This window comes from Zootoca vivipara, chromosome 5 (genome assembly GCF_965207765.1).
Source record: "Zootoca vivipara chromosome 5, rZooViv2.hap1.1, whole genome shotgun sequence".
In the NCBI taxonomy this organism is placed as follows: Eukaryota; Metazoa; Chordata; class Lepidosauria; order Squamata; family Lacertidae; genus Zootoca; species Zootoca vivipara.
Window position 1 is genome coordinate 64,812,847 of NC_142588.1, and position 27,435 is coordinate 64,840,281.

The window sequence follows — 27,435 nt, forward strand, 5'->3', positions numbered from 1 at the left end:
TTATACTTAAATGAATAAATCGTAAGAAACAAAGAGTAAACGTACCTGTTTGGGCATATGGGGAGAAAGCAATCAAAATCTATATTAAGCCAATATTTTTATTGAGCTATCAGGTGCTTCCTTGACTAGCCATTGGGCGAGTGGGCAAGCACAGATCCATTTATTATCATTGATCTAGTGTGCAGAGCCAAGGTGGGGTCACTCTATATGGGGGGGCATATGCCTCCCCCATTCTATATACCATCTTGAATGGAGTTAAATCCATTCTATTTGCTGCAGATCCTCGAGTGTTGATTCTAGTTAACAGGGCATAGATTCCCGCCCCCCCCCTCCAGCTTTTGGTTTCATGTCTTTCTTTCTAGTGAGTGAATTTTGGCCCATCAGCATTGATCCATGAAGGGGCAGGAATCATGTGGTTTGCATTGAATATTTTCTCAACCTTGATCAGTATTTCAATTTATGTTGGGGAAGTCTTGGATTTCCCTGCTTTTAAGCATAGCTGCAAATGGGCACCATTTCATGAAAAAAGTGTAACCAATGAATAAATTAGTGCATGTTGAAACAATGCCATGTATTTGCTTTTTCTTAATGTCTGAATTAAAGTTGACTTCAATAGAAAAGTAGAACTGAGTAAGACAAATTATTCATTTACGTTTTTTTCAGGAAATGGGAAATATGCAGTGGTAATAATTTTTGTACTACATTTCTTGATGTATTTTTTATCACTCTTGTGTTCTGGATCTTCAGGTAGGAAACAATGCACACTGTGAGATTATTATTTCTTAATACTATCAACTCATGTCAAACTGAGCTTTAATCCTAAGAAAACTCTAATTTGCTTCTGACTGCGAGTACCCAAATCCTTCTTTTTAGCCTTAATAGCATTTTTAGTGATTTTATTATAACACTGTAATCTATCCAAATCTCCTTGTAAAACAGTAGTTAGAAAGAGCAATTGACATAGCATACTAATAAAATAGCAGAATGGTTGATAGAATATAGCAATGGTAGAAAAGACATGGGAAACCACAGCTATTCTTGCCTGATCATATTCAAATAAAAGCAGGACATGGTTCTATTTCTAGTACAGGTTTGTACTTCCATTTATTATTATTATTATTATTATTATTATTATTATTATTATTATTATTATCATCATTATTCACAATGATCCATAGGGCTGAATCCAGTGTTACATGAGCAGAATTCCATTTGTGCAGCAGGGGCTCACCTTCCTCTCCTCCATCCAGTGTCCCCCACTCCAAAAATCTGCTAAAAGGTGTCCCCCAACCTGTCAGAAAATATTTTGAGAGTGCACAGAGATCCGTTAGGTCAACCAGGGCCAATTCATTCATGAACCTAGGTCTGAACCCATATTGGAATGGACTGTAAACCCCACTGAACTCAATGGAAGTAGGTATGTATATAACAGAGTTGGAAATGTGTTCTTGCACCAAAACATTCAAAATATTACCAGTACTTTACAACTTACTATATTTTTGTATTGAAGAACTTTCCCGTTTAGCCTCTTTCGTACTCCCTGTATCCTTTTCTTTTTCTCAGTTTTATATTTTTATTGTATCCAATGTCTCACAACACCTAGATACACAGAAGTGACTGGTGTAGTGTGAAGGTGTGCTGGAGCTCAGCTATTTAGATATGTGCTTGAGGTGAACTTTGATGTTGATCTCTTAATGAGTATGATATGCCCGTCCTGATTATTAGAATGACAGCTCATGCATCTTGTGTGCTGTGTAAATGTTGCTCACCTAACCCCTGCCTGTGAACAGCAGGATGTGAACAGCAGAATTTATTACCTGGTTCTGTCTGTGCTGAGTCAAGAGAAATCCATAATGAAATAACTCACCAAGTGTCATGTTATCTGCTGGAGAGCTGGATGTCAACTGATAACTATCTCCAAAACAATGCTGATTAACTGCGAGTTACTCCTCACCCCAGTATTTGTACAGATACAATTCCAGGGGAAACTATGCATTTATTTATTTTTGAAAAAGAATATTTTAACACAAATGTCTGGACAGTTAGATTTCATCTCTCTGCATTTTTTTTAAAGCAAAGCTTTAGTTTAATTTTGATTAAAGTAGTTATTTTATTCTACCATTCAAAAAAAAATTTTTTGTATACCCTAATAAAATGTAAATTATCAGAATACTTTTATGAGAGTAGGGAACCTGCAAACAACACCTGTAACTTGTACTATTATATAAAGAAATCTACTAAACAAAGACACCTTTTCATGTTTATTTTCCATGCATACATATACATATATATATATATATATATATATATATATATATATATATTGTGCACACACACATATCTTACTGGAACTCAGTGGAACTTATTCAGTGGTCCTGCTTGGGTTGGATAATGAGAGTAGGTTAAGGGCCCAACACCCTTGACAATTGTCAAACTGCTTGAGCATGCTGTGGAGTAAATCTCCAGACCATCACCCCTGCCATCTTTGTTTCACAGAATGCTGTGGGCGCTGTGGAGTTCTGCGCCGCCCCCCCCCAAAAAATATTTCATTGGAATCCTTTCCTACTACCATAAAGTGGCAGGAAAGGAAAAATCCTTAGTGAAATGGGGCAGGTGAAGACCAGCATAGCACGAGTGTAGCATACTGAGCTTGATGAATCAATGTTTTGATATGCTGAATTCTAGTCCAAATACTGAAGTTACAATATATGTGAACTTGTTAACAGTGTAAATAAGTTCTTTAAATAAAACGGTTCTTCATTCAATGGTTGAGCAAGATGTAAGAAGATACTTGCTGATACATGATTCTTTTCATACTGGGCCATAAAAAATGTCATTCAAAAATAATTATTTTAAAGTATGAGCAGTGGATGTTAAACTTTCTGGCTTCATAAATAAACATTTTGTGTGAAAACTTTAAAATTTGATAACTTTAAAACTTCAGAGATAGCTTATTTGCATTATTTTGATTCTGCATCATGTTTTTTTTTTTTTTTTTTTACATATTAGTATTTCAATCTCTATCTGACCTCGGAAGTAAATGGGGTAAATGAACTCTTTTCACAAAACAATCTGTATTAGTTAACCTGACTGATTATGTCATGCTAATATAAACTAGTTTTATCATTATCATGTCAGAGATACCAGTAAATATTTTATCTGCAGTACTATCTAATCATTAAGAATGTGGAGCTTTGGTTAAATAGTTGTTCAGAATTCTATGGAGAATGTGGATGTTCACTGAATATTAGGTAGCCTAGTTTAGCAGAAGAGGGCATTGCTGCTGCATGATAAATGAGGATCAAAATACATTTACATGAGGGACTGAAATCCTGCTTTTCAAAGTATGATAAAGGAAATAGCAATATATCACTCTGTGTGTACCAGTCATGAATGATAGATTTTGCATTCTGTTCTGATTGTCCGAAGACCTCTCTGCTGTGTGGAAACCTGGAGGCTTAGCTTATCTGTAATTTTTATTATGTGCATGAAAGTAACTGTCTGGCAAAAATTTCTAAAGAAAGATTGCAGTACAAAATCTCAGTTTTTTCCTGAACAAGCGTTCTATTTTACTGCCATTGTTTGCTGCTAAATGTTTTCTCTCTGGGGCTGCTCTTCAGAAAATAAGAACCACACTGCTGGATCAGACCAAGAGCCCATCTAGACTAGCGCCCTGTGTCCAGTAATGGTTACGGAGAGTCTTCCAGGAGTCCTACAAGAATGGAACAACAAAGCAATCTTTGGTACTTACAGCCTTCTGAAGAAGTGTGCATGCACACGAAAGCTCATACCTATGACAAACTTAGTTGGTCTTTAAGGTGCTACTGGAAGGAATTTTTTAATTTTTGTTTCGACTACGTCAGACCAACACGACTACCTACCTGTAACCTTCCTTTTCCTGTCTTCCTCCTTCCAACAAATTTCCAAAGCAAAGAGGCAGGAACAAAACAGATGTCAGGAAAGTAAAGGACACTTATTTAAATTCCCTTTGGGTTTTTCCTGATGATATAGGATTTTCATGGGAGGTGCCATTAGTGCTGGAACACAGGGAGCTGTAACTCTTAATTTGGCCTGGTTCAAGCAATTGAACCAGAAGAAACTGTAACTGCAAAGCTGAGGGTTCCCATTAGCAATGGAGGCTTCTGTGTGCGCTCTAATAAAAAGTTCCCTTGCTCTTATAGTACAACAATAAAAGATGTCACAGATTTGACCTCAAACACTTCAAAAGAAGGCAGAGTTGCAGTTGTAATACAGACATATTAGGGATGTTCAGAGAGGAGAAGCTTGTGCATTCCAAGCCTTAACAAAACAGAGCTGCTCTATGCAGACAGTGCCAGGTTTAAGTGGGCCCTCTCTCCTCCCTCAGCACCAGGGCCAACCCAATACATTTTAGCACCTGTGGCATACCCCAAAATGGTGACCCCCCTTCCCACCAGGGAAGAAGGAGTGAGGGAAGATCTAAATCAGGCACAGGTGGGGAGGGAAGAAAGAATGACAGTGAGATCTGCTGTCCAGGTGGATACTGCTATCTGAGGCGCTTACCTCACCTGGCCTCATGGGTGAGGCTTGCTCAGCACTATGCTGGTGCCCCCTATAAGTTCAGCAAGTAGTGGTGCAATGGGGATGGGGAGCAACAATCTGCTCAGTGTTGAAAAAAGGGAACACCCAGCAAAGTAGCTGCAGCAGATGCTGCCATTTTCATTTCCCCATAATGCCTCTGGGACCTGGACTAGTTTTCACAGTGATCTGCTGAATACTGCTACAGAATTTATTTATTTTTTTAATTTTTCATTTTTATTTGAAAATAAAAAGCTTACAGCCACAATCAATCAACATATTTTCTTAATAATTCTTCAGATATCAGTTCTGCTTCCCTCCCTCCCTCCCAGCTTCCTCTCACCCATCTTATTAGTATTTGTCTTATTGTTTCTTGTTGTGTTAACAATTGTTTGTACTTAATGATTCTATCCTTTGTAATATTATCTTGTATCCTTGCGAGTATTTCCTTTTATGTTTATATTAAAATTTATTTCCATTTCCATGTTTTTTTCCATATATGTCTCTACACACTCCCACTCTCTCTTAACTTTTTGCTTGGAGCTGCCTCCAATTGAAGCCGTTAATTTTTCCAATACCATAAATTCACAATCTTGGTTCTCCATTCTGATATTTCTGGTATTTTTCCTGTTTTCCAATTTTTTGCCACTAGTAGTCTCACCGCTGCTGTCCCGTAGAGGAATATATTCTTTTTGTTTTGGAGAATATCATTAGTTATTAAGCCCATCAGATATGCTTCTGGCTTCTTAAGAATTGTGCTCTTAAATATTCTTTTCAGCTCTTCATGTATCTTAGACCAGAATTGTTTAATCACCTTGCACCCCCACAACATATGATACACTGTTCCCGCCTCTCCTTTACATCTCCAAAAAAGGTTTGAATATTATTTTTTTATAAATCTTAGCCAATTTCACTGGGGTAAGGTATCAACGATAACACATTTTCATTATATTTTCTCTTATCACATAACAGGCTGTAAAATTTATATCCACACTCCACAATTTTTCCCACTTGTCTAAGTGTATAGTCTTACCCAAATCTTGTGACCACTTTATCATTGTTTATTTTATTACTTCATCTTTCAGTTACCACTCAAGGAGTAAATTACAGTGGTACCTCGGGTTACAGATGCGGCAGGTTACAGATGCGGCAGGTTACAGAGTCTGCTAACCCAGAAATAGTACCTCAGGGTAATAACTTTACCTCAGGATGAGAACAGAAATCGTGTGGCGGCGGCGGCACGGCAGCAGCAGGAGCCAAGTGGTACCTCAGGATAAGAACAGTTTCAGGTTAAGAACGGACCTCCAGAACGAATTAAGTTCTTAACCCGAGGTACCACTGTATACATTTTTGATATTATCTTTTTATTTGGCTGCAGTAATTCGATTTGCAATTTGGAAGTTTTCTGTTCAAAACCTATTTTTTTTGTCTTCATTAAACGGGTGGGCTATTTGATGATACTGTCGCCAGCTATTACAATATTATTTAATCTCATCATATGGTTTTAATTTAAAGACACCATGTTCTTTTATTGATAGTTGTTGATATGTTGGCCAATTCTTTTCCATGGTTTTTTTTAAACCGCTAATACCTCTGGTGGGGACACCCACCAGGGAATCTTTGGTTCCAGTAGCCACTGGTAATTTACCCATATTTTATATAAGGGTTTTCTAATTGCCGTATTTTTCGCTCCATAAGACACACTTTCCTCCTCCTTAAAATGAAGTGAAGGCACTGGACAGCAGCGGGATCCCTCAAGCGGTGGGATGCCTCTGCTGCCGGAGCCATGGCTCCCAGAGGAGGTGGAGGGAGGATCAGCCCAAAATCGGGCTGTTCCCCCCCTCTGCCTCTGCCACCACCACTGGCAGAGGGGCGGGGGAGGGAAGATCAGCCTGAAATAGGGCTGTTCCCCCCCTCCACCACCGACATCAGCAGAGGGGCAGGGGAGGGAGGATCAGCCTGATATCTTGTCAATAGCCATCATCTATTTCACAATTTCCTGAATTAATTTTAATTCAATTCTTTCATCTTGGTGTTCCGGAACATTCCTGAAGCGAAGAACCGTCTCTCTTTGATGCATCTCAGTCATTGACAACTGGTCAAGAGTTTCTTCATGTAGTCTTCGTAATTCTTGTGCTTCTTCGTTTTTTATTTCTTGGTTTTCTCTTATCTTTATTTTCACTTATTAGCACCTTGGTTATTTCTTCTTGTTGGTTAGATCTGATTTTAAGATCATGCAGTGACTTGTCCATGTCTTTTTGCTTCTTCATTAAGTCTTTTATTTGTTCTGATAATTCTTTGGTTATTTTAGCATTTTGTTCAATTTTAGTATAATAATAATAATAATAATAATAATAATAATAATAATAATAATAATAATAAATTTATTATTTATACCCCGCCCATCTGGCTGTGTTTCCCCAGCCACTCTGGGCGGCTTCCAACAGAAAAATAAAACACAGTAATCTATTAAGCATTAAAAGCCTCCCTGAACAGGGCGCATTTCAGTATCCATTTTTTCAATTTTGCTATCCATTTACAATTCAGATTCTTGTCCATTTTCGCTAGTATTTCTTTTATATCAGCATTCGGGTCTGAGTCCACCAATGATTGCCTTCTTACTTGTGATCCTAAGGTTGCTATAATTGTTGGTTGTCTGCTTCTCGTGCTCATTCTGATATCACTATTCTGTTCTGGATTCATCAATTTTATTAATGTTAGATTTTTCCCATTTATTCACTTTTTATTCACTTAATTTATATAAACTCTTCTCTTTTATCTCCGTTTGGTTGATGGTGGGATCGCCCTGATTAATTCTTTTTCTTTACTTCCACCTTTACCTAGTTAGCAATAAAGGAAAAAGTATCAGTTTTGGCACAGCGAATAGTGAGCTAAACTATGTAGGTTTCAGCAGAAGTTGAACTGTAGCAGAACAGAAACAGATGTTAGTTACGGACCCAGGTGATAAGGTAAAAAACAACACTTCCTTATATCCTTAGTAGATATATCAGTTTTTCTGTGCTCTTTCAACCTTATCTTGTAAGAACAGCTCACCAGACACTAGTGGAAATCAATGTGAGTGGAATTGGATCAAAAGCATCTGAAAGTGAGGCACAGCTGTGGAGGACAAGGTTAATCAAAATCTGGTATAACAGCTTTTATGAAGGATAACATTTCTGAAAACAAGATGATCTGATGTTTGTAAGCTTGAGAATAATGAGTTAACTGCATTCTAACACAGATGCAGATGCTTGGGAGTTGTCCTATAAAGTAATGGAAGGAATTCTGTTCAGTGTGAAATTGCGGCACTGGTTAATTCCTCTCATGTTTTATTTAAGAATAACCAGGATTTCACTTGATCTGCCTCAGTTTGGCATGACTACTGCCCAATATCGAACAACACAAAAGGTTCTGTTCTATGAAGTCATTTTATTTCACCTATGAAAATATCCCAATCCATGCTTTAGTTCATCACCATGTGAAATTGTGACTTTGACTGTCTTGCTGGTATTACTTTCTGTAAACTGCTTTGAGCGCTTTTTCTAAAACTGTGTGGTATATAAATTTTATTAAATAATATAAATAAATAAATTACTGTTCTGCCTTTGAATGAAATATGAATTGATTTTGGGGGCAGCCCAACCTAGTTACTAAAGATTCAAGGATTTTCCATCTAGTTACTAAAGATTCAAGGTTTTCCACTCCCAAGCAAAGGCATTTTTTTAAATAAAAAAAGTTTTGTGTTTATCCTTGAGCTGGATAAGTGCATTTATCTGTCACGAAAAACAATATAGCAGGGGCAGAATAATAATATATGGAAATCTCTCTTATTGTGTTACAGATAGGTGCTGTCTCTATTTTTTATTGGCACGTATTGAAGTCTCTTGATTTCCAACAAACATTTTAAATTGAGATTTTTATCCCATTTTATATTTGTATTTAACATGAAATTGCTTTTATAAGTGCTTTTCTTGCTGATGTTTTTAATGGTTATATCTCTCTGGAATGTTTTGTGGGAAGCAGTAAATGAAATTAATAATAGTGCCTCTTTATAGGTAATTCTGATCCACTCCCTAGGGCCTGCATGGCTGAAGAAAGCCCCCACACTCTCACACCCCCATCTGGAAGTTGCAAAAGTGAGAGTACCACTTGCTGGGGGGTGGGGGGTGGGCTCACATTCTCTCTCACTTTTGGCCATAAAGCCTTACCTGGAATAGTGATGGAAATTGCTTACTCTTCCATTTTTCTTGGTCCACCCAAGCAGACTTCATAGATCTATTTATACACTGTGGGATTGAATTTGGAGTCAACTGAGATAGTGGGCAGCCACCATGGATGGGGATCAAGTTTTCCTTCCTTTCAGAAGTGGTACCTCTAGCTGCTAAATCTGTCTGAGGGACGTCAGGGAGGGGGGGTGAGCGGGGATGGTTATGTGAAAGTGGCAGTGGCAGTGGCAGAAATTCTGTGTAACCATGGCCCATGGGGAGAGTGTTAGAGGAGCCGCTGGTGGCATTTCGTCAAGGTACCTCTGAAGTTCTCCCCTTGAGAAGGAGTTAACATACTTGCAATGTGCAGAGGGGCAGCAAGAGACACAGTGAGTGGGGAGAAGTTCTTGCTAGGTAGAGCCTGTCTGGCATAGTCTTACAGCCCTTGCTGGAGCTTCTTGGTGTTGTGGTACTGTGAGGCAGCGTAAAAAGACCAGGTGTGCTGGCTGGTACTTGCTTGAGTTAAAATGATCTTAAATTGCTTGATCTGACTACAATAAAAAATAATGCAGTACTACTATTGCTGCAGCCTGAATCTTACATTATTGCATTGTTTAGCAGTCCGGTCTGCTGCACTTTCATCTCTTAATTTCTTGCCTGCTCAAGTATAGACCTTAAGCTGTTGTGCCACTAAGGAGTGGTGAGTGATTGCATGCAATTACTGTATCTCGGCTATAGGATCTGCTGTACTTGGTATCATTTACCATATGCTGTAGTGCATCCAGAATTGATTTATTTGACAGCCAAGAGCATGAGGATGTGAGAACAACCTTTAAGTAGTGTTAGTTAAATCTTTTTGCATGGATAACAGCATCCTGCCGGCTTTCCCTTGTCTTATGAAAAATAATGATGATAATATCTGGAGAGAGATATACACTGCATATAAAGTAGTCCCTAAACGGTTAATAAGTGCATTTCACTGGGAGCTCTGTTTTACCCCATTCCTTTCCAAATTCAGACAGTATTGAAAGTACAAGCTATTAGCTAACATTTTCTCTGTGTACCCTGTGGGACTCTAATAACCATATTTTGTAAAGCAATTCGGTATATTCTGAAATACTTTTTGTTCATGTCTTACCATAATCAATGGCAACTGCAGCCAACATATTGCTAGATGAAAAATAACTGGAATAATTAAAAATCTGTGAAAAACCTTTGTATTATGTTGATTTAAACTATGCAGTACTGGTCATTGTGCTTTGGAAAAGGGAGTTAACAGATTGCCGAATTTATTGTGCCCTTAATGTTAGGTGGTGCTTCGAGTGGAGCAAATAAATCAAAAGTTAGTTCAGATCCTTTTCATCCTGCTTTAAGTGCCCAGACTCTCTAGGACTAAATATACCTTATTTTTGTTTAATTAAGGAGGCAAAACACTAGCTTTATTGCTGCTTCTTTTTTACATGATCAAATGGGGGAGCAGGGAATGACCTGCTTTGAAGTTTAGTCAGATGCCTCTTCTTATTTCCACAAGAATTTTACACTTGCTGTGGATTAATAGGTCAAAAGGCATTTCAAAATTTCAAGCTGTCTTGGGAAAATCAGTTTGCATTTTTGCAGATGTTCATTTCCACTAAAGGGCTTTTTATGCACTCATTGCCATAGCTGACAAATTCATTGAAGCTATAGCTCAAAGCTGCAAATCTCTTAAGATGTGCCCTTCTGGAACCCAATGCAATATAGTTTCATGGAGATTTCGCTTTCCTGAAGAGTATGAAGAAGAGATTAATGCAAGCTCTCATTTGTGAATTCCAGTTGTGTCTTTAGCAGATTTCCCTTTGGATCAGTAAAAGCACCCAACTGTTTCTTACTGACCCTATAGTTCAGTTCTGGAGACATTACTGAATGATTTTTACCAATAAAAGACAGCCCTGCATACAAGTTCCTTTGATTTTTCTTTTTTTAAATATAACCAGAACTTTTTTTCAACCAAACTCACTGGAACTCAGTTCCGGCACCTCTCAGGTGGGTGCCATTGCCATTATAAGAGAACAAGGTTCATGGTGAGTTCCGGCACCTCTTTTTCAAGAGAAATAGCACTGAATATAATGTATACCAAGGACAATATATGTAGAAACAGAAGAATTTATTTCTACTCTCTATGTTCCTGACAGATAACCTTAATATTTTACTTAGTTTATGAAAGCTGTTCTTTATAAATTTAAATTCGTGCAAGTCCAAACCAAATCTATACTGACAAGTGGCTATAGTGGTGAAACTGTTTAAGTTGCTATCTTAGAACTACAGCTTGTTTATTATGGGACTTTCATGCAGAGTTTTACTATAACAGAGATGAGGAACTGTGGCTCTCCAGATGATGTTGGACTCCAGCTCCCATCAGCCCCTTGCCAATGGCCAGGGGTGATGGAAATTGAGAAACAACAGCACCTGGGCAGCTACAAGTTCCTCAACCCTATTTTAGAAGCAGCATTAATCTGTCACTCAGTTATCTGAAAAGGAAGAATCTGTGGGGTGGGCTTGGACTAGAGGAACCTCAATGTCCCTTCCACTGTATCATTTTAATTTGATGGTACTGGTTGCGGGTTCGGAACATGAAATGGTAGCTTCAGTTGCACGATAGCTTTAGCTGCATGGACTCCCATGTGCCTATTCTAATAAATAGTCAAATTTGGGGTTGTCACTTTGCTACTGGCAGCCGTCCAGCTTCAAGTAAGTCCATTGCTTGTTTTCTAGAGCAAGAGCTCTCATCATAGCTTACAGTTTCCTGGCCTGGGAAAATGGACTGTTCTATACCATATCAATATTATCTTAATATTATATTTGTTAATAGAGTAACCATTAACAGCTGTAGGTTCCGTGCACTTTGGAGCCTGAGTGAAAGCCCTTAACACAATTTGTTACACTGAAAGGTGTTTTTGACAATTGAATAGCGAGTTAGACATTTAGTACATCTATATATGTATTGTCTGCACAGTGGGTGGTTGGGGTTCTCTGGGATTTCAAACAGGAATCTTTTATAGCCCTATTAGGGACTCAACCTGGGACTTTTTGCATGGAAAGTGTGTGCTCTGCTATTGAGCAGTAGCCCTTTCCCCTTTTTATATGGGGCTTTCCTCCTTCAAGTATTATTGAAGTGTGTTTAGAATAATCAGCTCCATTATAGACTGTGGCATGAAAACAATTTTAATTTAACCTCCAGCTTAATTTAAAAGACGTTAAGTTTGCAAAGCAGTGCAAGGAAATTAAATTACCTGTTCCCACACTATTGCCTTGCCCAGTTTATTCTCTCAAAGTGCTTTACTCAATTTTAATATAACTCTTCCCATTACATCCTAGCTCTTAATCAAAAAGTGCAGCTGGGTAGAAAACAGCTCAGTGTTTGTCAGGAACAGGATTTACCGTTGGTGATTTTGGGGAAATGCTTGGGCTTCTAGTTGGTGGAAGCTCTTCTGGTGCGGTTTGCTGCTGAACTGGAGCTCAGTCATCCATCAGCTAAATCTAATTGAGTCCCCGGTAGTTAGGATGGGGGGGGTGGGAAATAAAATTTCTTCCCTGACAGCTGTGGAGCTGTGCACCATGCTATCTGTAGCATGTTGATTTCATTTATGTTTTATGTTTTCAGAAATGTTTTAATAATATCTGTTTTGCAAATCCAGGGGGTGAGGTGGGGTGGGGTGGGGTGTGCTTGCTCTATTCATGCAGTAATAACTTTATACATGAATTTGTAAGTGCTTAAGTATATATTAGGGCTGTGCAATCAATTGGGCTGAATCCTAAATCAGACTTCTAGCATGTAATCTAGAGGTAGAATTTCATACAAAGCTCCCCAATCACAGTGCTTTGGGGGAAGGATATGCTTGGAGGGAGGAGTATACAAATGCACTATTGATTGATTGATTGAACTGATGTCCCACTCTTCCACCCAAAAGAGCCTAGGGCAGAAAACAACATGATATAAAGCAGGCATCCCCAAACTTCAGCCCTCCAGATGTTTTGGACTACAATTCCCATCTTCCCCGACCACTGGTCCTGTTAGCTAGGGATCATGGGAGTTGTAGGCCAAAACATCTGGAGGGCCGCAGTTTGGGGATGCCTAATATAAAGCTATAAAACTGGTGCTAGTATGGAGAATTTCCATATGACAGGGTTCCATGGGTCAAGCCACTTATGTTGTTGTTGGTGTAGGAAGCTCCTGCTATGCAGACACATTTTTTGTCAGCTTCCACATGATTTCTTTAATATAAATTGCTACTTGTGGACAAAATGGGAAGTGCCACTTTGCCCTGCTGCCGCCGCTGCCACCACCACCTACCTGCTTGTGCCACTGCTGCCTGCTCTGCCACTCATTTTCACACAAAATGGATGCAGTCTTGCAAAAAATCAGAGGCAGTGGTGCTCTTCTGCTGGTGGGAACAGGTGGGGTACCTGGGGGGGGGTTTGCCACCTTGGGAGGGGGGTTCTCCTGCCTGAAGCAGTGGTCTCGTGGGTGAGATTCTCAGCCTGCCTAATGGCTAGGATGGCTCTGCTTGTGGATCGATAAATGCAGCAGGTTCGAGCATTGGAGCCAAGCCCCACAAGTTCTGCTGGAAATCAGCCTTTTATCACCCCCCTCCCCAAAATGCACCTTAAAAGCAAGAGTCATGTGTACAGTTCCAAGTAATGCTTCTGAATAGACATCTCTAGATCAGGCTACGAGTTCGTAAAGACATAAGATTAATGTATCTTGCTGTTGAATCTGTTCTTAAACAACAGGGAGAAGCCCACTACTTCTTTTTCCAAAGATGGCTTTACACCCCTTGTGGACCAATTCTGATATGCTTTATACGGGGAAGGGGATTGCTGGCCACTGTGGACGTAAGGCAGCCCTGTTGTTTAATGTAATTTTTTACACCCAAGGTTTTTTGCTGTAGGCCACATTTATTAAAATCTATTAGCGAAGCATCACTATCAATAAATCTTTAGAAATTCATTTCTAATATAACACCTCTCTGGAATCCAGTCTGGCAAATCTTTTAGCCCTGGTTCCAAGGAGCATGGGGAAAAACAGCCTACACATTCAAATATATATTTTAGTTAGATGTTCTAGGCATAGCTGCCAAGTTTTCCCTTTTCTCGCGAGGAAGCCTATTCAGCATAAGGGAATTTCCCTTAAAAAAAAGGGAGAACTTGGCAGCTATGGTTCTAGGAGACAGCCAGCAAATTCTGGTACTAGCTCTGGTGTGGCTTGGCATATTTTATGCTCTATGGTAGCTACGCTGATTAGATGAAATTTTGGGATACTACTGAATGCTGTAATTCCTTGGCGCAGACTGCAAATCTTGGCATCTAATTAAGACCCAGAGTGCTGCTCTGGTCCAAATTTAATCAAAACTTCGAAAAATGCCCCCTTTTCTTCCGCTCATTTACTTGGCTGCTGTTCCACAAGCTTCAGGGAAATGAGAACTTTTCTCTGTCCTTCTGTCTTGTGCTTGATACCCTAGGGAACATACCCTTTCTTGGGAGAACATTTTATTATTTGAAAAGCATTTATATAGCACTTAATATTTGAAAAATAATTGCTAAAAAAACAAAAGCAATGTTGGGTGTCTTTGGTAAACTATATTTTATAGAGAGACCGCAACTTCCTTCTTTGTCATCTGATCAAGAGCAGTTCCTCAACAGCAGGAGAAGGAGGGTGGTGAGAGTGTTTTCTCGCCACCAGAACAGCAGAGATCAGGTAATCAGAGGGGACTAACTTGTGGCCCTCCATATGATACTGGGCATGCCAAGTTGCATCAGCTCCAACAATCAGGGTCAGTGGTCAGGGATGATGCAAGATGTAATCCTATCAACATTTGGAGGGCCACAGATGATCTGAGGTAAGGGGGGTTCACAGAGACAGAATATTTTACAGTCACATTTAGAAATCTTGGAAGGGAGAAGATTTCTTCATCAGTGTTTCCCATTTTTTCTTCTAATTGCTTGTCTGAATCAAGACTTGAGGCACTCACCCATCTCTGAAGAAGATGAGGTTCAGGTACACTCCAACAGCACAAGACAATAGGTAGTGTCTCATCCATATCATGCTACCCTATTAAACTCTGGAGACAAATGCATATATTTACACAGTTCCTTTCCCTGCACAATATCTCCCCTGTTCTCCCGATTCACCCCTCATCACTGTCAGCTTCGTTGTATCACAAGTGAGTTGCCATTGTAGTTTCCCCCACCCACCCTTCCCAGTTTCTGAACTGGCCTCGTGTGCTCTGTCAGTCCCAAGCAAGCAGTTACTGCAGACCTCTGAAGCAAGTGATAGCACGGCTGACAACTTAATAGCTGTTTTCCTGATCAAAGGCACAGCACTTCTTTTCCCTATAGCTCTTCTCCAGTCCATGTGAAATTAACATGTGTAGTGAAGTTGGTTCAGCTGACATTTAATCTCCCACATCTTGAAGACTGTTCTGCTGTCGAATTCAGATGAAAGCCGTTCAAATGAAATAAGATTTCAAAGAATTAACATGCTGTAAAGTTAAAAAGTTGAGTGTAATGTATGGTTTGCTTGTGTGTATGTTACTGTGAATGCCAGAGTTATGAGCTGTTGAGCAATGACATTGCAAATAGGAAGACCAGGTGAACAGAAGCAATGAGAACTTCCGGTTTCCAAACTGCCTGAAGATTTGCAGCCCTTGCCTGCTTTCTCATAGACGAGCAGTAATAATAGTAATAATATACCCTGCTCTTCTGGCTGGGCCTCCCCAAACAATTTTAAATTTGACAGGGATTAAAATTTTATATTGGCTCTGGAAGAATATACTTTCTTATGAAGAAGACTGAAAACTTGGAAGAGACATTGTTATATGGTGTTTCAAGACTCCACACATAGACCAACCAGATGACCACAAAAGTCCAGGCAGCAGTTTCAAAGTTCTAAGAACTATTTTATTGGTTCTGTCAGACACAATCAATAGATGATGCAGGAGAATAATGCTTCTCTATCTGCATGCCCACATGTGCATGTGCAGAGTATAAATACAATCTCATACAATAAAGGTCTGCCCCTTACCCCACCCCTATGCAGTATTCCTTCAACCAATCAGTTGCCTTCTTAGTTTCAAGCTGCATTGCTGTTTTGCTCCCTGCAGGGGGTGCTGAATAACCAACCATTGCATCTATTACCTACTCAAATGCACCTGGGACATCACTTTGCATATCTCCCAAACTTAGACATACTCGCGGTCATTGTCTAGTTTTGGTCGGCCAAGGGAATTTCCCAATCGTTAGAAACAACAGGCGTTGGGCTTGTGTGCAACGAGAAATTTTGCATAAACTTGAGCAGCATATTCTAAAAATTGCATTTACAGACAAGATGAGAGATGCCTCAGACAAAATGGAATTTTACATTTAAGATGGAGTTTGATCAAACTGTGGCCAAGGGTCCAGTCGTCCCGTCAGATGCCTCAACATCATGTAGGGACATAAGGAACAGGGAGCCTCACTCATCGGAAACACACAGATGTTTGAACTCAACAGGGAGGAGCTTGCAGTACATTTCATCCTCCCTGACATGCTAGGTCAGGGTTTGGCTTAGTGTGTTTTTCGCATCCTGGCTCATGGTTTAACTTTCTCCTTGCCAACCATGAGCTGTAGCCAAGAATAAACATTTGGCTTATCACAACAGGGAAACCAGGCAAATCTCTTTCATTATTTTATTTATGACATTTTAATCCTGTGTTTCCTCTAAAGAGCTGAGAAAATAGGTAGAATGTTCTCCATCCATACAGTCCCTTTTTTTTAGTAAATCAATCAATCAATCAATCAATCAATCACAACAACCTCTTGGGAGAGCCTTGAGCGAGTGTGATTGGACCACTGTCACATAGGAAGCTAGCTTTCTCCAAGTCCTTGTTCAACTCTCTGACCAGCACCAAACTGGATTCCCAAATTAACTGTCTAAAACATACCACATTAAATATTTAATCACTGATTTAGAGGCATCTGAAGGCATACTTTTTCCAATCAGGATAGGAATGGGGTAGAATGTGTAACTACAAAAAGTGTTGCTTTATGCTGAGATTAAAATGATTGAGGTGGTAAAACTACTATAGGGTTGTTGCTACATGAGCCAACACTGATCATATGCAAATACATACAGCCCACTGGGAACAATTGCATTGAAATTGTTACATGGAACAAGATTTTATATGAGGATCATATATTCACCACCTTTTTTAAAAGCATGCTTTTTGTAGTTCTGTTATGACAGATGCTTCTAGATGAATATTCATGTTCAAATAAGTTTTCAATAAAGGATTTCCCCCCTTAGCAGCTTTGTTGGCCAGTGGTCTTCAGAACGCATAAAATATTTAGGCCTTCATATAATTGGGCAGAGGGCATTGTCACATTCTGTAATTCACTGGTAGCGGTAGACATTCCTAAAGTATAAGGAGGAAAATAATGGGGCTCTCGCTGTTCACATTTCTGCTATGACAGAACAAAGCTGCTATTGAGAAGAAAGAAACTATTGTGAAGGTAATATAAATGGCATGAGTTTTGGAGAGGGGGAGAAAGATAGAGAATGGTTGCCCAAACTCTCATTCTCTCTGTCTCATTTTCCTCCATCGGAATCTGAAATTATTTTGATCTCAACGTATTATTTCCTTCTGAATTTAAATTTCCTTTATCTTTTTTCCGAAATATTTTCCCCCCCAGTGGTATATTGAGATAGTATCAAAGGAGGACAGGAAGAAATGCATAAAAACTATTTTAAAATGCAGTCTGGGTGTTGGGGGACTTACAGTGGTAGTAGAGGAAAATGTATTCCTCAACCTTGTTACGGCTCAATGTGATACGGTAAAGTATACACAAGCTCACCGTCGCAAGGCACTATAATATTCATGGGAGAAGGGGGGCCCTGTGCATGAAGACTTTCACAATGCCACTAAGATTTCAGCTAATACATTTCTATATTTACATTCACTCTTAAGATTCTAGCTCTTGGGTATCTCAGCACTATCTCTGAGCCTTGCTTCCATACTGTGTGCATAGTAGGAAAGCATTTTCATGTCATTTTGGAAGATATGATTCATGTGGTTTCTGATAGCTGTTACAGCAACACAATGGAGAAGGCGCATATGGGCTGATGAACTAGACATGTGAAGTAGCAAAGGCTTCATTTGAACGCACTTGAACGCAGGTGAACACAAAGACCACAGCAATTTCCACCACATTTCTTCCCCCCCCCATCATTCCTGTTTGCCAGTATAACAACCTATGCTGCCCATGAAATAAAACTATGACTTGCATATACAGGGATAGTTTGCACATAACACTAATCCAAATTGGCTTAGTGTGAGCATGCAAGTATCTAGGGAGGAGGTCACAGCCACTATAGTCCTCCTCCAGAGCTAAGCCATAGCTTCCATTTTGGATGGCCTTTGGATTTAATTACACTCTGTTTATGAACCACCAGCAATCAGCCCAACTCTTGTAACGAATCCTTATTTTAACCTTGCTTGGTTCAAAAACTATTATTAATTCTAGCTAGTTTTAATGTTTGAAGTTTTCCAAGTTGGTGGTTTCACTGTACTGCACTTTATAAATGCCCATACTGATTAGATCTTTTATTTTTCATAATGATCCAGTAATGTAATGATAATGCAAGTAATAGCCCATACCTAATGATTTCTTGTCCAAGGACTAAAAGAATTAATGTAATATATTTAGTGCCAAGCTCTGAGAGAATTTTTAAGCTAGAGCATTTACTTGTGCACTTTATTACCCATGTGGTAATAAAAGTGAACCGTTTCTACCCAGCTGTCAAGGAAAAGCCTTGTAAAATGTGTGCAAGATTCTTAATTTTAATACAACCATTTGGCAGTAATACACCATGCAAAGAAAACAGCTGCAAAATCTTGTTCAGTAGATCCGGGGGATACACACAAATAAAGAAATACATATAAAACAGACAGCAAAGCTAAGATAAAAGGCAGGAAAAGAATCAAGCAAATTGTGCCCTTCATAGATCTGACATAAAGAATATAGCAGAAAAGAAAAGAAAAGACAGTTTCACTAGATTGGGGCAACACAGGAATCACATTTTCAAGTGAATTTGGAAATAACAGCAGAACAATCCAATAGCATCTTTCAAGTGGGATTGCTAATGGGCAACCCAATTCACAAATCATTTCCTACTAACTTGCATTTTGGTGATATAGTAATGGCAACTTTTCTCAGCTTGCTGCCTGAAAATTTTTCTCTCCTGCACAGTAATTAAAGATACGAACTCTATTCAGATATTTCTTATTTGCTGGGCATGTTTATTTGGAACAGCTCTGCATCACTGGTTGTGCCACTCACATGGGTCATCTATGGTGCCACACAGGACTGTTAACAAGGGACCCTATAATTTCCCCAAATCTATGGGGAAATATTCTTCATCTCCCTCAGCTTATTCACTTCTGCATCTTTCACCCCCAGAATGAGGGGTGTGCTCTTGCTCATTGTGGGACCCAGACACAGTGAAGCTGCGGGGGGCAGGGCCTAAGAATGGGGAAATTGCAAGAAACACAGGGTAACCAGTTCGCCAACACTTTATTGATTACATATGTCAGCAGGTTTTGGTGCAGGCCTTGGGAGTGTATCCTGAATCAGCCAAACCATCTGGTAGTTAGTTATGTTGGCAGCGTTAACCTTGTAAAATGCTGTGAGATTATTGTGGTTATATGAATTGTTTATTCATTTATTAATTATTATTGTTATTGTACTAAGTTTGGTGAGATATGAGAATCTTACTGGAACTTATAGCTACATCAGTTCTTAATGTGTAGCACGGAAACTGACCCTAGGAATATATGCAGCAGCATATCATAGTGTCTGCATTAGCATTCCAATCAACAAAACTGTATGTGGGCTGCTAGCTCATGGGAGCAAAAAAATATGCAACAAACAAGCATATATACAGGCATCTGTATCTTCCTGGGGGTGTGGTGTTCTGTTTACTGTTAGTGTGCAATTGGATTTTCAACCTAATTAATTGCTTAGCTGTTGAGCCAAATATATACTTATGTGAAAGTAATTAAAGATTATTTTAAAGCAGTCAAGCAAATTATACAAGTTAGATGTTTGCTAGCAGCTCTTATCAGTGTTTTTGCCCCATTTTGGTTGATTATTTCCATTGGTCAAGTTACTGTACACATTTAATAATTGTAAGCATTGGCTGTATGCTAATCCCTAGAGCATTAGTTGTGACTTGTTTGTTGTCTGATTCCTAATTAGCCTTGGATGCTATCTAATATATTAAAGCTTGATACAGCTTGTACCAGTAGAATTCCTTCTTAGAAAATGCCTATGTCCTTTGTGAAAAGGAGAAATTTACAATATAAGGCACAAGCCATTAGGTAATCTCCATGTATTAAGAAAATAAGTGGACTTGTTAATGAGTTATTGTCAACTTGAGCTATCAAGGTAAAGGAACATCGTGGAATAAACAAGCAAGCAAACAAAACTTTAGGCAAAATATACATTATAAGTATATTGGGAAGCACATTGCATAATTCAAGGGAAAACATTTATTTTTAAAAATATGACAATAGTATTTTATACTAAAATCATAAGTTGCCATCAATAATTTTGATATGATCACTCAGGGAGAATTTGTAATTTTCACTAATATTAAGAGTTCATTGTGTTCATTATAGACACAGTGATGAATGGTTTGTGCCATTCAACCAAACACTGCTGTTTCAGTTTCATGATTACTAAAGTTGCTCAGAAATAAACTTCAAATAATAGAGTGAAGTGGGAAATGACTTGCCCAGCTATATTCTGCATGACTAAACTATACAAAACCCTAATTTCTATGCAAATAGACTACATTGTTTAGTATTACCCAGAAATTGAGAGGAGCTGAATTTGATGGAGAACAAACAGGAGATAAGAAACCATTTTGGAGTGCAGAGCTGGGAGGAAAAGGTCACACAATGCTGAATAAAGACTAAACCATTTAAGGTGTGTGACAGTTGAGTTCTGAAATTTGTAGATGTACTGTGAGAATGAAAATAGCCTTCAAAAACATTTTTCTTGAAAAATGGAAGTATGCATAAAAAAAGAGAAAATTGTATTAAATATCACATTCAAAAGTCAGAACATATCATGGAGAAACACATGGTCATGAAGATACATAAACTCTGAACAACTTGATGTGCATTTGCTGTCTGATTACTGCAAATGGAACCTTCACTATGATTTTGTTAAAGGGACATCTAATGGGAGCTAGAGCCTTTGACCAGGCATAGGCAAACTTGGCCCTCCAGATGTTTTGGGACTACAACACCCATCATCCCTAACCACTGGTCCTGTTAGCTAGGGATGATGGGAGCTGTAGTCCCGAAACATCTGGAGGGCTGAGTTTGCCTATGCCTGGCCTTTGACAAAAGAATGTGAATCTTTCTTAGGCTGCAGTTCTTTACACACTTACCTGGGAGTAAGTCCTATTGAACTCAGTGGGTAGAGCTGCACAGGATTGCACTGTTAATTGTTGTGGATGATGAAGTTAATGTGAGTTCATCCGTAGGTATCTTGATTCTGCAACTGCCACACAAAGATAGAGAAAGGTCCAAGTTGGCTAGAGATGAAGTTCCTTGGGGTATGGAGGAACTTTCTAGAGATCTAATGTTGGGGTAACACTCCTGCTTTATAGGCATGCTCATTTGCTGCCACTTATACTCTGCTTGTGCATATGTAAAAAACCCAAGTATTACAAATGGATGATAAGCCTCCAGCTCTCTCTCACTGAAAGGAAACTAAACAGTCACTTTGCCCTTGCAGTTGTCTGTGCTCAAGGAAGTGGAAAATGTCCAGCAGTGTTCTCATGTGACAGTAAACCATAGTTAATGATTTACCCTGGACATATAGATGGTTCCAGTTTCACCCCTGTCATTGGTTTCACATCAATATTTGTTTAGAGAGAAACAAACTGTGTGTCCCCAATTTATGTGTAACAGTAAGTCAGGAGTGATGTGTTTTGTTTTTTGCTCCTGTGCACCCTACAGAAGGAACAATGTGAGAGCCATCTGCACATGCTCAATAGGCCGTTTAGTATGGTTTATTGTGATGTGTGAACACAGCTGAAATGTTAAGTATGCTCCATGATTTGAGATGGATATTGATTTCCTGATCAAACTTAAAATTGACACAGGTATCTTTGTTGTGGGAACAAGAATTCATTGGAAGGTTGATACTTCATTCTTGGCTGCAGAATGTAAACCTTCCCTATTTGTGCCTATCTTACAATAAACCTGTAGATTTTTATTTATTTTTAAGGATTATGCATATTGGGCTTCTCTCCCAGGAGAAAACAAACCCCCTGTAATTGGTTGTAATTCATAAAACAATGGGCCCAATTCCACTAAGTAGGTGCTCTAGCAGGAGCCAATGCAAGGCGTTTTGCTGATGCAATCAGACTTCCCCTCTACTTCTCCTTTGTGCCCCCCAAATGAGCTTGGCGAAGGGTCCAGAGAACCCCCAGAACAGCATGCAAGAGAGGAGGGCAAATTGTTCCATTGTGTAAGCTGACATGCTTATGCTGATGGAAAAAATGGAGCAGCATGATGTTGAATTTCTCCTAATTCTCCCTTTTCCTCTTTTATGCCTGATTTTAATATACATAGAAAACAATTCAGAAAACCCATGAAATATGCTCATTTTAAATTCAAGATGGGGTCAAACATGTCTCTGGGAGCAAAGAGATGTGATGCATCCTCTATTTCATCATTGTCTTTGGCAGCTGACTCAAGACTGATATTATTGGGGCTATAGAGTTCTTATAATGTCTAACAGGTCCAAGCCCAAGTACTGTTAGAGTTGCTATTAGATTAAAAGTCCACTGAAGATTTTGTGTATAGAATGGTGGTGGTAGCCGAGCATTCAGACTTCATGGAGTGGCTATTAGTTGTAAAACAAGATGGTGTTTCTTTTTAAAGGTAGCTCTCAGACCACAGTGTGAAATCCTGAAGTGTGAAATATGAAGGTCTACTACATGCTGATGTGCACATTAGCCTAGGTGGTGAGGTTTGTGAAGTTCATTTCAAAGTGTTCTCCATTTCTCAAATTTCCATATGGCCCTAGTCAGGCCACTGGTCGAGCTCTCCAATGTCTCCAGCAGAGGTCTGTTTTATAACTTCTTAGCTGGTCATTTATCTGGGAATTTGTAGAGTTGAGCCTGGGATCTTTTACATCAGGCATCCCCAAACTGCAGCCCTCCAGATGTTTTGACCTACAACTCCCATGATCCCTAGCTAAGAGGACCAGTGGTCAGGGATGATGGGAATTGTAGTCCAAAACATCTGGAGGGCCAAAGTTTGGGGATGCCTGCAGGGCCGTCTCAAGTATGTTGGATGCCCTGGCGCCATGGTGCGGAGATTGCTCCGGCGCCCCCGCCCTAGTGGGCAGGCGCAGCATGGCTTCTGCACCCCCCTGCCGGCCCGGCGCCCTGGCTCCTCGCGCCACCCAGCCTACCCCTAGAGCCAGCCCTGGATGCCTATTTTACACGTAGGGTATGTGCTCTGTCAATGAGTGATGGCTCTTGCTTCCCCCCTCCCTTGTAATATATACTCAGAGTCCCTACCCATTTCGGCTGCATTATCATCTGCTTGATCAATCACCAAATCACGTTTCTGTGCTTTGCAAAACGTTCTCGATTAATGGGCCTGCCTGACAACACAAGGATGGAGGTGTTCATAAAAACGTGGAGTAAAACACATACTTTAATTACTTCCCAGAATATATGCTGTAAGGATCTCCTATGTGAAAGTAACACTATAACACATTCTTAAGTGAGAAACTGTAGGTGCTCTCTTGAAAGAACATCCTATAATCAATTCAGAGGTGAAGGAGATATGGTACTGTAGCTGCATTTTTCAATACATTTTCCCCTCCATTTTGTTCCAGAAGGATTTTAATTAATCTTATCAGTAAATGAATTGCCTTTTTTTAAAAAAAAATAGATTGCTGCAGTTTGACATTGATGAGGTTGAAAGATTGTTCTTTGTAAAGAGAGGAAGTAGCTCAGTACTGTCCCACATGCTTTGCATGTAAAATATTCTAGGTTTCATTCCTATCATTTCAAGGTACCGGTAGGGCAAAGAAAGACAATGGTCTTTCCTGATTTGCCTATCCCATCAGAGCTCTTGCCCCCTTGTTTGCTTCCTCCTTATTTTTTTCTGATTTTTAAAATGAGCTTTCTCTCTGTGTCGCTTGAGAATAACTAGAAAAGAAAGTAGTTTATTTGATATCTAATGTTTTAAAATGTTTTCATTTTTTTAAAAAACCATTTTTTTCTGGTTCTTTAAGTTGGAAGAAAAGACACACACACACCTCTGCTTGGTAAGCATCTGCTCCGTGTGTGTGTGATGTCAGAAAGGAGTTAATTTCACTTGGCTTTACAATACAGTAGTTGTTTCAATCTGTTGTACCGGTACTTTTTAAAAAAATGCCTCAGCAAGATCTGGGTTTGTTTTGTTGTGTTCCAGTCCAATGCTGAATCACACAGAGAAGGTAGAAAGGCAGGAGGTGAGGCAGGACAGGACTAGGCTGGAGGCAAGGCTGGTCAGAAATTGCAGGACCATGGAAAGCTCCAAATGAGCAACTTGTACTTTGAGAATGGTTGGGAGCAGACTGAGGCCTTATTCTCTGTTTCCAGACTTTCTCTGTCAGTTTGTACCACCTTGTGGAGAACTTCAGAGCCTTAAAGGACCAATCTCCTGGTCTGGAGATGGGCACTCTTCCTCCATTCCATATCATTCCTCCCTGTTCCACTGGACTTGCAAAGTGGAATGTGAGGATCTGGTTCCTCAGGCCCAGGGGAAGACACTTGTGAGGGTCCAGGCTCTAGCTCTGGTGTTCCCCAAGGTCCCTTTGGAGAATCCTGTCTGCCAGCCTCAGTTGCTGTGGTCTCCTGATCTCTAGCAGTTGGCTTAAAAGCTGGACTTGGTCCAGCTCCTTAGGTGGTGTCTCTGCAGCATCTGACTCTGTGTCTTGATTGCTGCTGGATTCAGGGTTCATTAAGTGTGTTGATTGTGTAATGCTGATGATGGGAATAATAATCATTTCATACCAATTTCAGTTGTAGCTAGCTAAATTTTGGTTGAGGAGGGACTCATTCTATATTTTCCTAGTGATTTCCCCCCCCACACACATAAAAACCAAATCACGCAATTAAGCAACTTGAAAAGAGAAAGGGGAGGAGAAACGATTATACTCATGAAAATTGTTTCCTTTCTTTTCCTAGTAAACAAGCACAAGCCATGGATTGAAACATCTTATCATGGAGTTATTACTGAAAACAATGACACAGTCATTTTGGATCCTCCACTGGTTGCTTTGGACAAAGATGCCCCTGTTCCATATGCAGGTAGGAAATATTTTGTTCAATGTTACCATCAACTTTGTGTGAAGCTCATCAAATGGATTTATACAATTTGTATGCAGTACACTGATGGCATATCACACAAATGCTATGCTTCGGTGTTTGCCGAAACATCAACTTGAAACCTGGGCCCATAGAGCTTGAAATGAAGTGTGTTTATGATTGTTGTGCATTCACTATAGAGACAAAATAGATCATAAGCAATGTAATACAGCAAGTTTTTTGGTTGTGGCTGTTTAGAAACTACTTGTTAGAACATCAATTCGGAGTTTGCTTTATGTAAATTGTGTATTATGATTGCCTACACTAAGCTCATTTGCTCGCAAGCAGTTGGTGAGCTACATAAAGAATATTTTACATTCACTTGCATCATGTTTAATGGTGTTTTAAGTTATTATAGTCAGAACCAAGATGGGAAGTGTTAATGGAGGGTTTCAAGATTCCTAGTGTCGTTTGTTTATGACAGATGTCTGTCTTCAGAAGTTTACAGTTGCAATTTATTTTCCTATATAGTTAATTATGAATTTCTTGAACAGAAAATGACTACCTTCTTTGTCACATTAAATGATGTTACAAAAAGATTGGATAAAACTAATATCTGGTTAACAGTGCAAGAAATGTAGCATTTTATTTAAATCTTTAAAGCGTGAGGTTTAAAGATGAGATTTGTGCAGATTTAAAGATATATGGATTTGGAACATCAATATTTATTTATCACTTTGGCTTGAGAATCTCTGTCCCTTCCATTTATGTGATACCTCTAGTAGTTGTATTTACTGTAGTTGTTGTGCTTTCATTATCCAATTTTCTCTCCCCTGCTGTGTTACAGTACTTTCCTACATTTGTAGAAGCTGTCACCAATATAGATTGCATGACTCAACTTCCCCTGGTCCCTCAAATTCTGCCATAAATTAAACAGTTCCTTCAAATAGATGTGCATATTGTTAGCTTTGAAATAGTGCTTTTGTACATAAGGATGAAGATGGAGAAAACATTTTAAGTGTTGATAGAAGTGAACTTGAACACACATTATGAGTCCTGAAAACAAATGCTTCAGAGTGCAGTGAATGGTGTGTCTAAATTATTTCTGGCACACCTATATTTTTATATCAAAGGAGATTGTCTGGTAAATGCAGTTTCTTGGGCCTTGTATAGAAGATAATAATAGTTTTAGCCTTGATTCCAGGTGTACTTTTCTTCCTTTTTATTCTTTCCTCTCTTTTTATTGTTATTGTGGAAATCTATAATGACTGCATTCTAGCTTCACTTTTTTTCTTCTTGTGACATTTCTTGTCAACAATTAATTGATGAAGCTACTTAACTTCAATTGCTGTACCTCAAATCTGTTCTGAATTTTATCAACCCTTTTATTGATTCTCTGCTAAATATCATAATATAGTATTAGTTGGAAAATTGTAAGTATCTCTTTGATATAAATAAATGAAGCATATCTATTTTGGTATTGATTTTTGTCACAGCCACTTTTTATGTGACTACAAAATGTCCTTATTCCAGAAGTATGGTCTATATAGTTAATAAATGATTTAGATTTTCTCCCATGGATTCTTATTATGGAATTTTTGTTTTGTATAATTATATTGAAATATTTACTGAATTGTTGTATCATGAGTTTGCAACAAAGTCAAAAGTCAACCATTTCCTCCATGGTATTCCTCTCACATTCTGGAGATACATAGTATTTTCTGCAGTGGCTCAGATTATTGTACAATCCTAAACACCCATACCAGGGAATGAGCTCCATTGAACACAGTGGAAGCTACTTCTGCATAAACAAAGAGAGAATTGTGCTGTTAATATGTTTTATTAAAAATCTAGAGCAATGCTTTTCAGTGGTGGTATCACTGGTTGAAAATAAATGGTATAGACGTTAGATGCGGGATAAATATTTATTGATGTGGGATAAATATTCCTCAGATTTTTTTTATAAACTGTAAAATGATGGCTGAAAAATATCTTTAGGCTAAATCAATACATTTACCATACAATTCAGTTACTGACCTGAAAATGTAAATCTTTATTTTGAAATAATGATTTCAGATTGTGTTATTTCCAAGTAAGTATGATTAGACATACTATCAAGATTTTTTTTATCAAATAGGAAAAACATGTATATAGTCTTTGATGGGCAAGTTTGAATACACCATCATTTTATGATACTTAGGAGCATTGCTGTAGGATCAAAGTACACTTCTTTGGCCTTCTATGCTGGTTAAAGCAGGAATGGGGTGTTAT

General features: G+C 38.9%; 1 protein-coding gene across 1 annotated transcript in view; it reads left to right on the top strand.

Moving 5' to 3' along the window:
* Nucleotides 1-27,435, top strand: part of CLSTN2 (calsyntenin 2) — a 337,675-nt gene that overhangs the window by 90,344 nt on the left and 219,896 nt on the right. Inside the window, exon 2 of the mRNA XM_035132736.3 lies at nucleotides 25,045-25,167. Within this exon, the coding sequence (XP_034988627.3) occupies nucleotides 25,045-25,167 (123 nt within the window). The remainder of the gene's footprint in view (nucleotides 1-25,044; nucleotides 25,168-27,435) is intronic.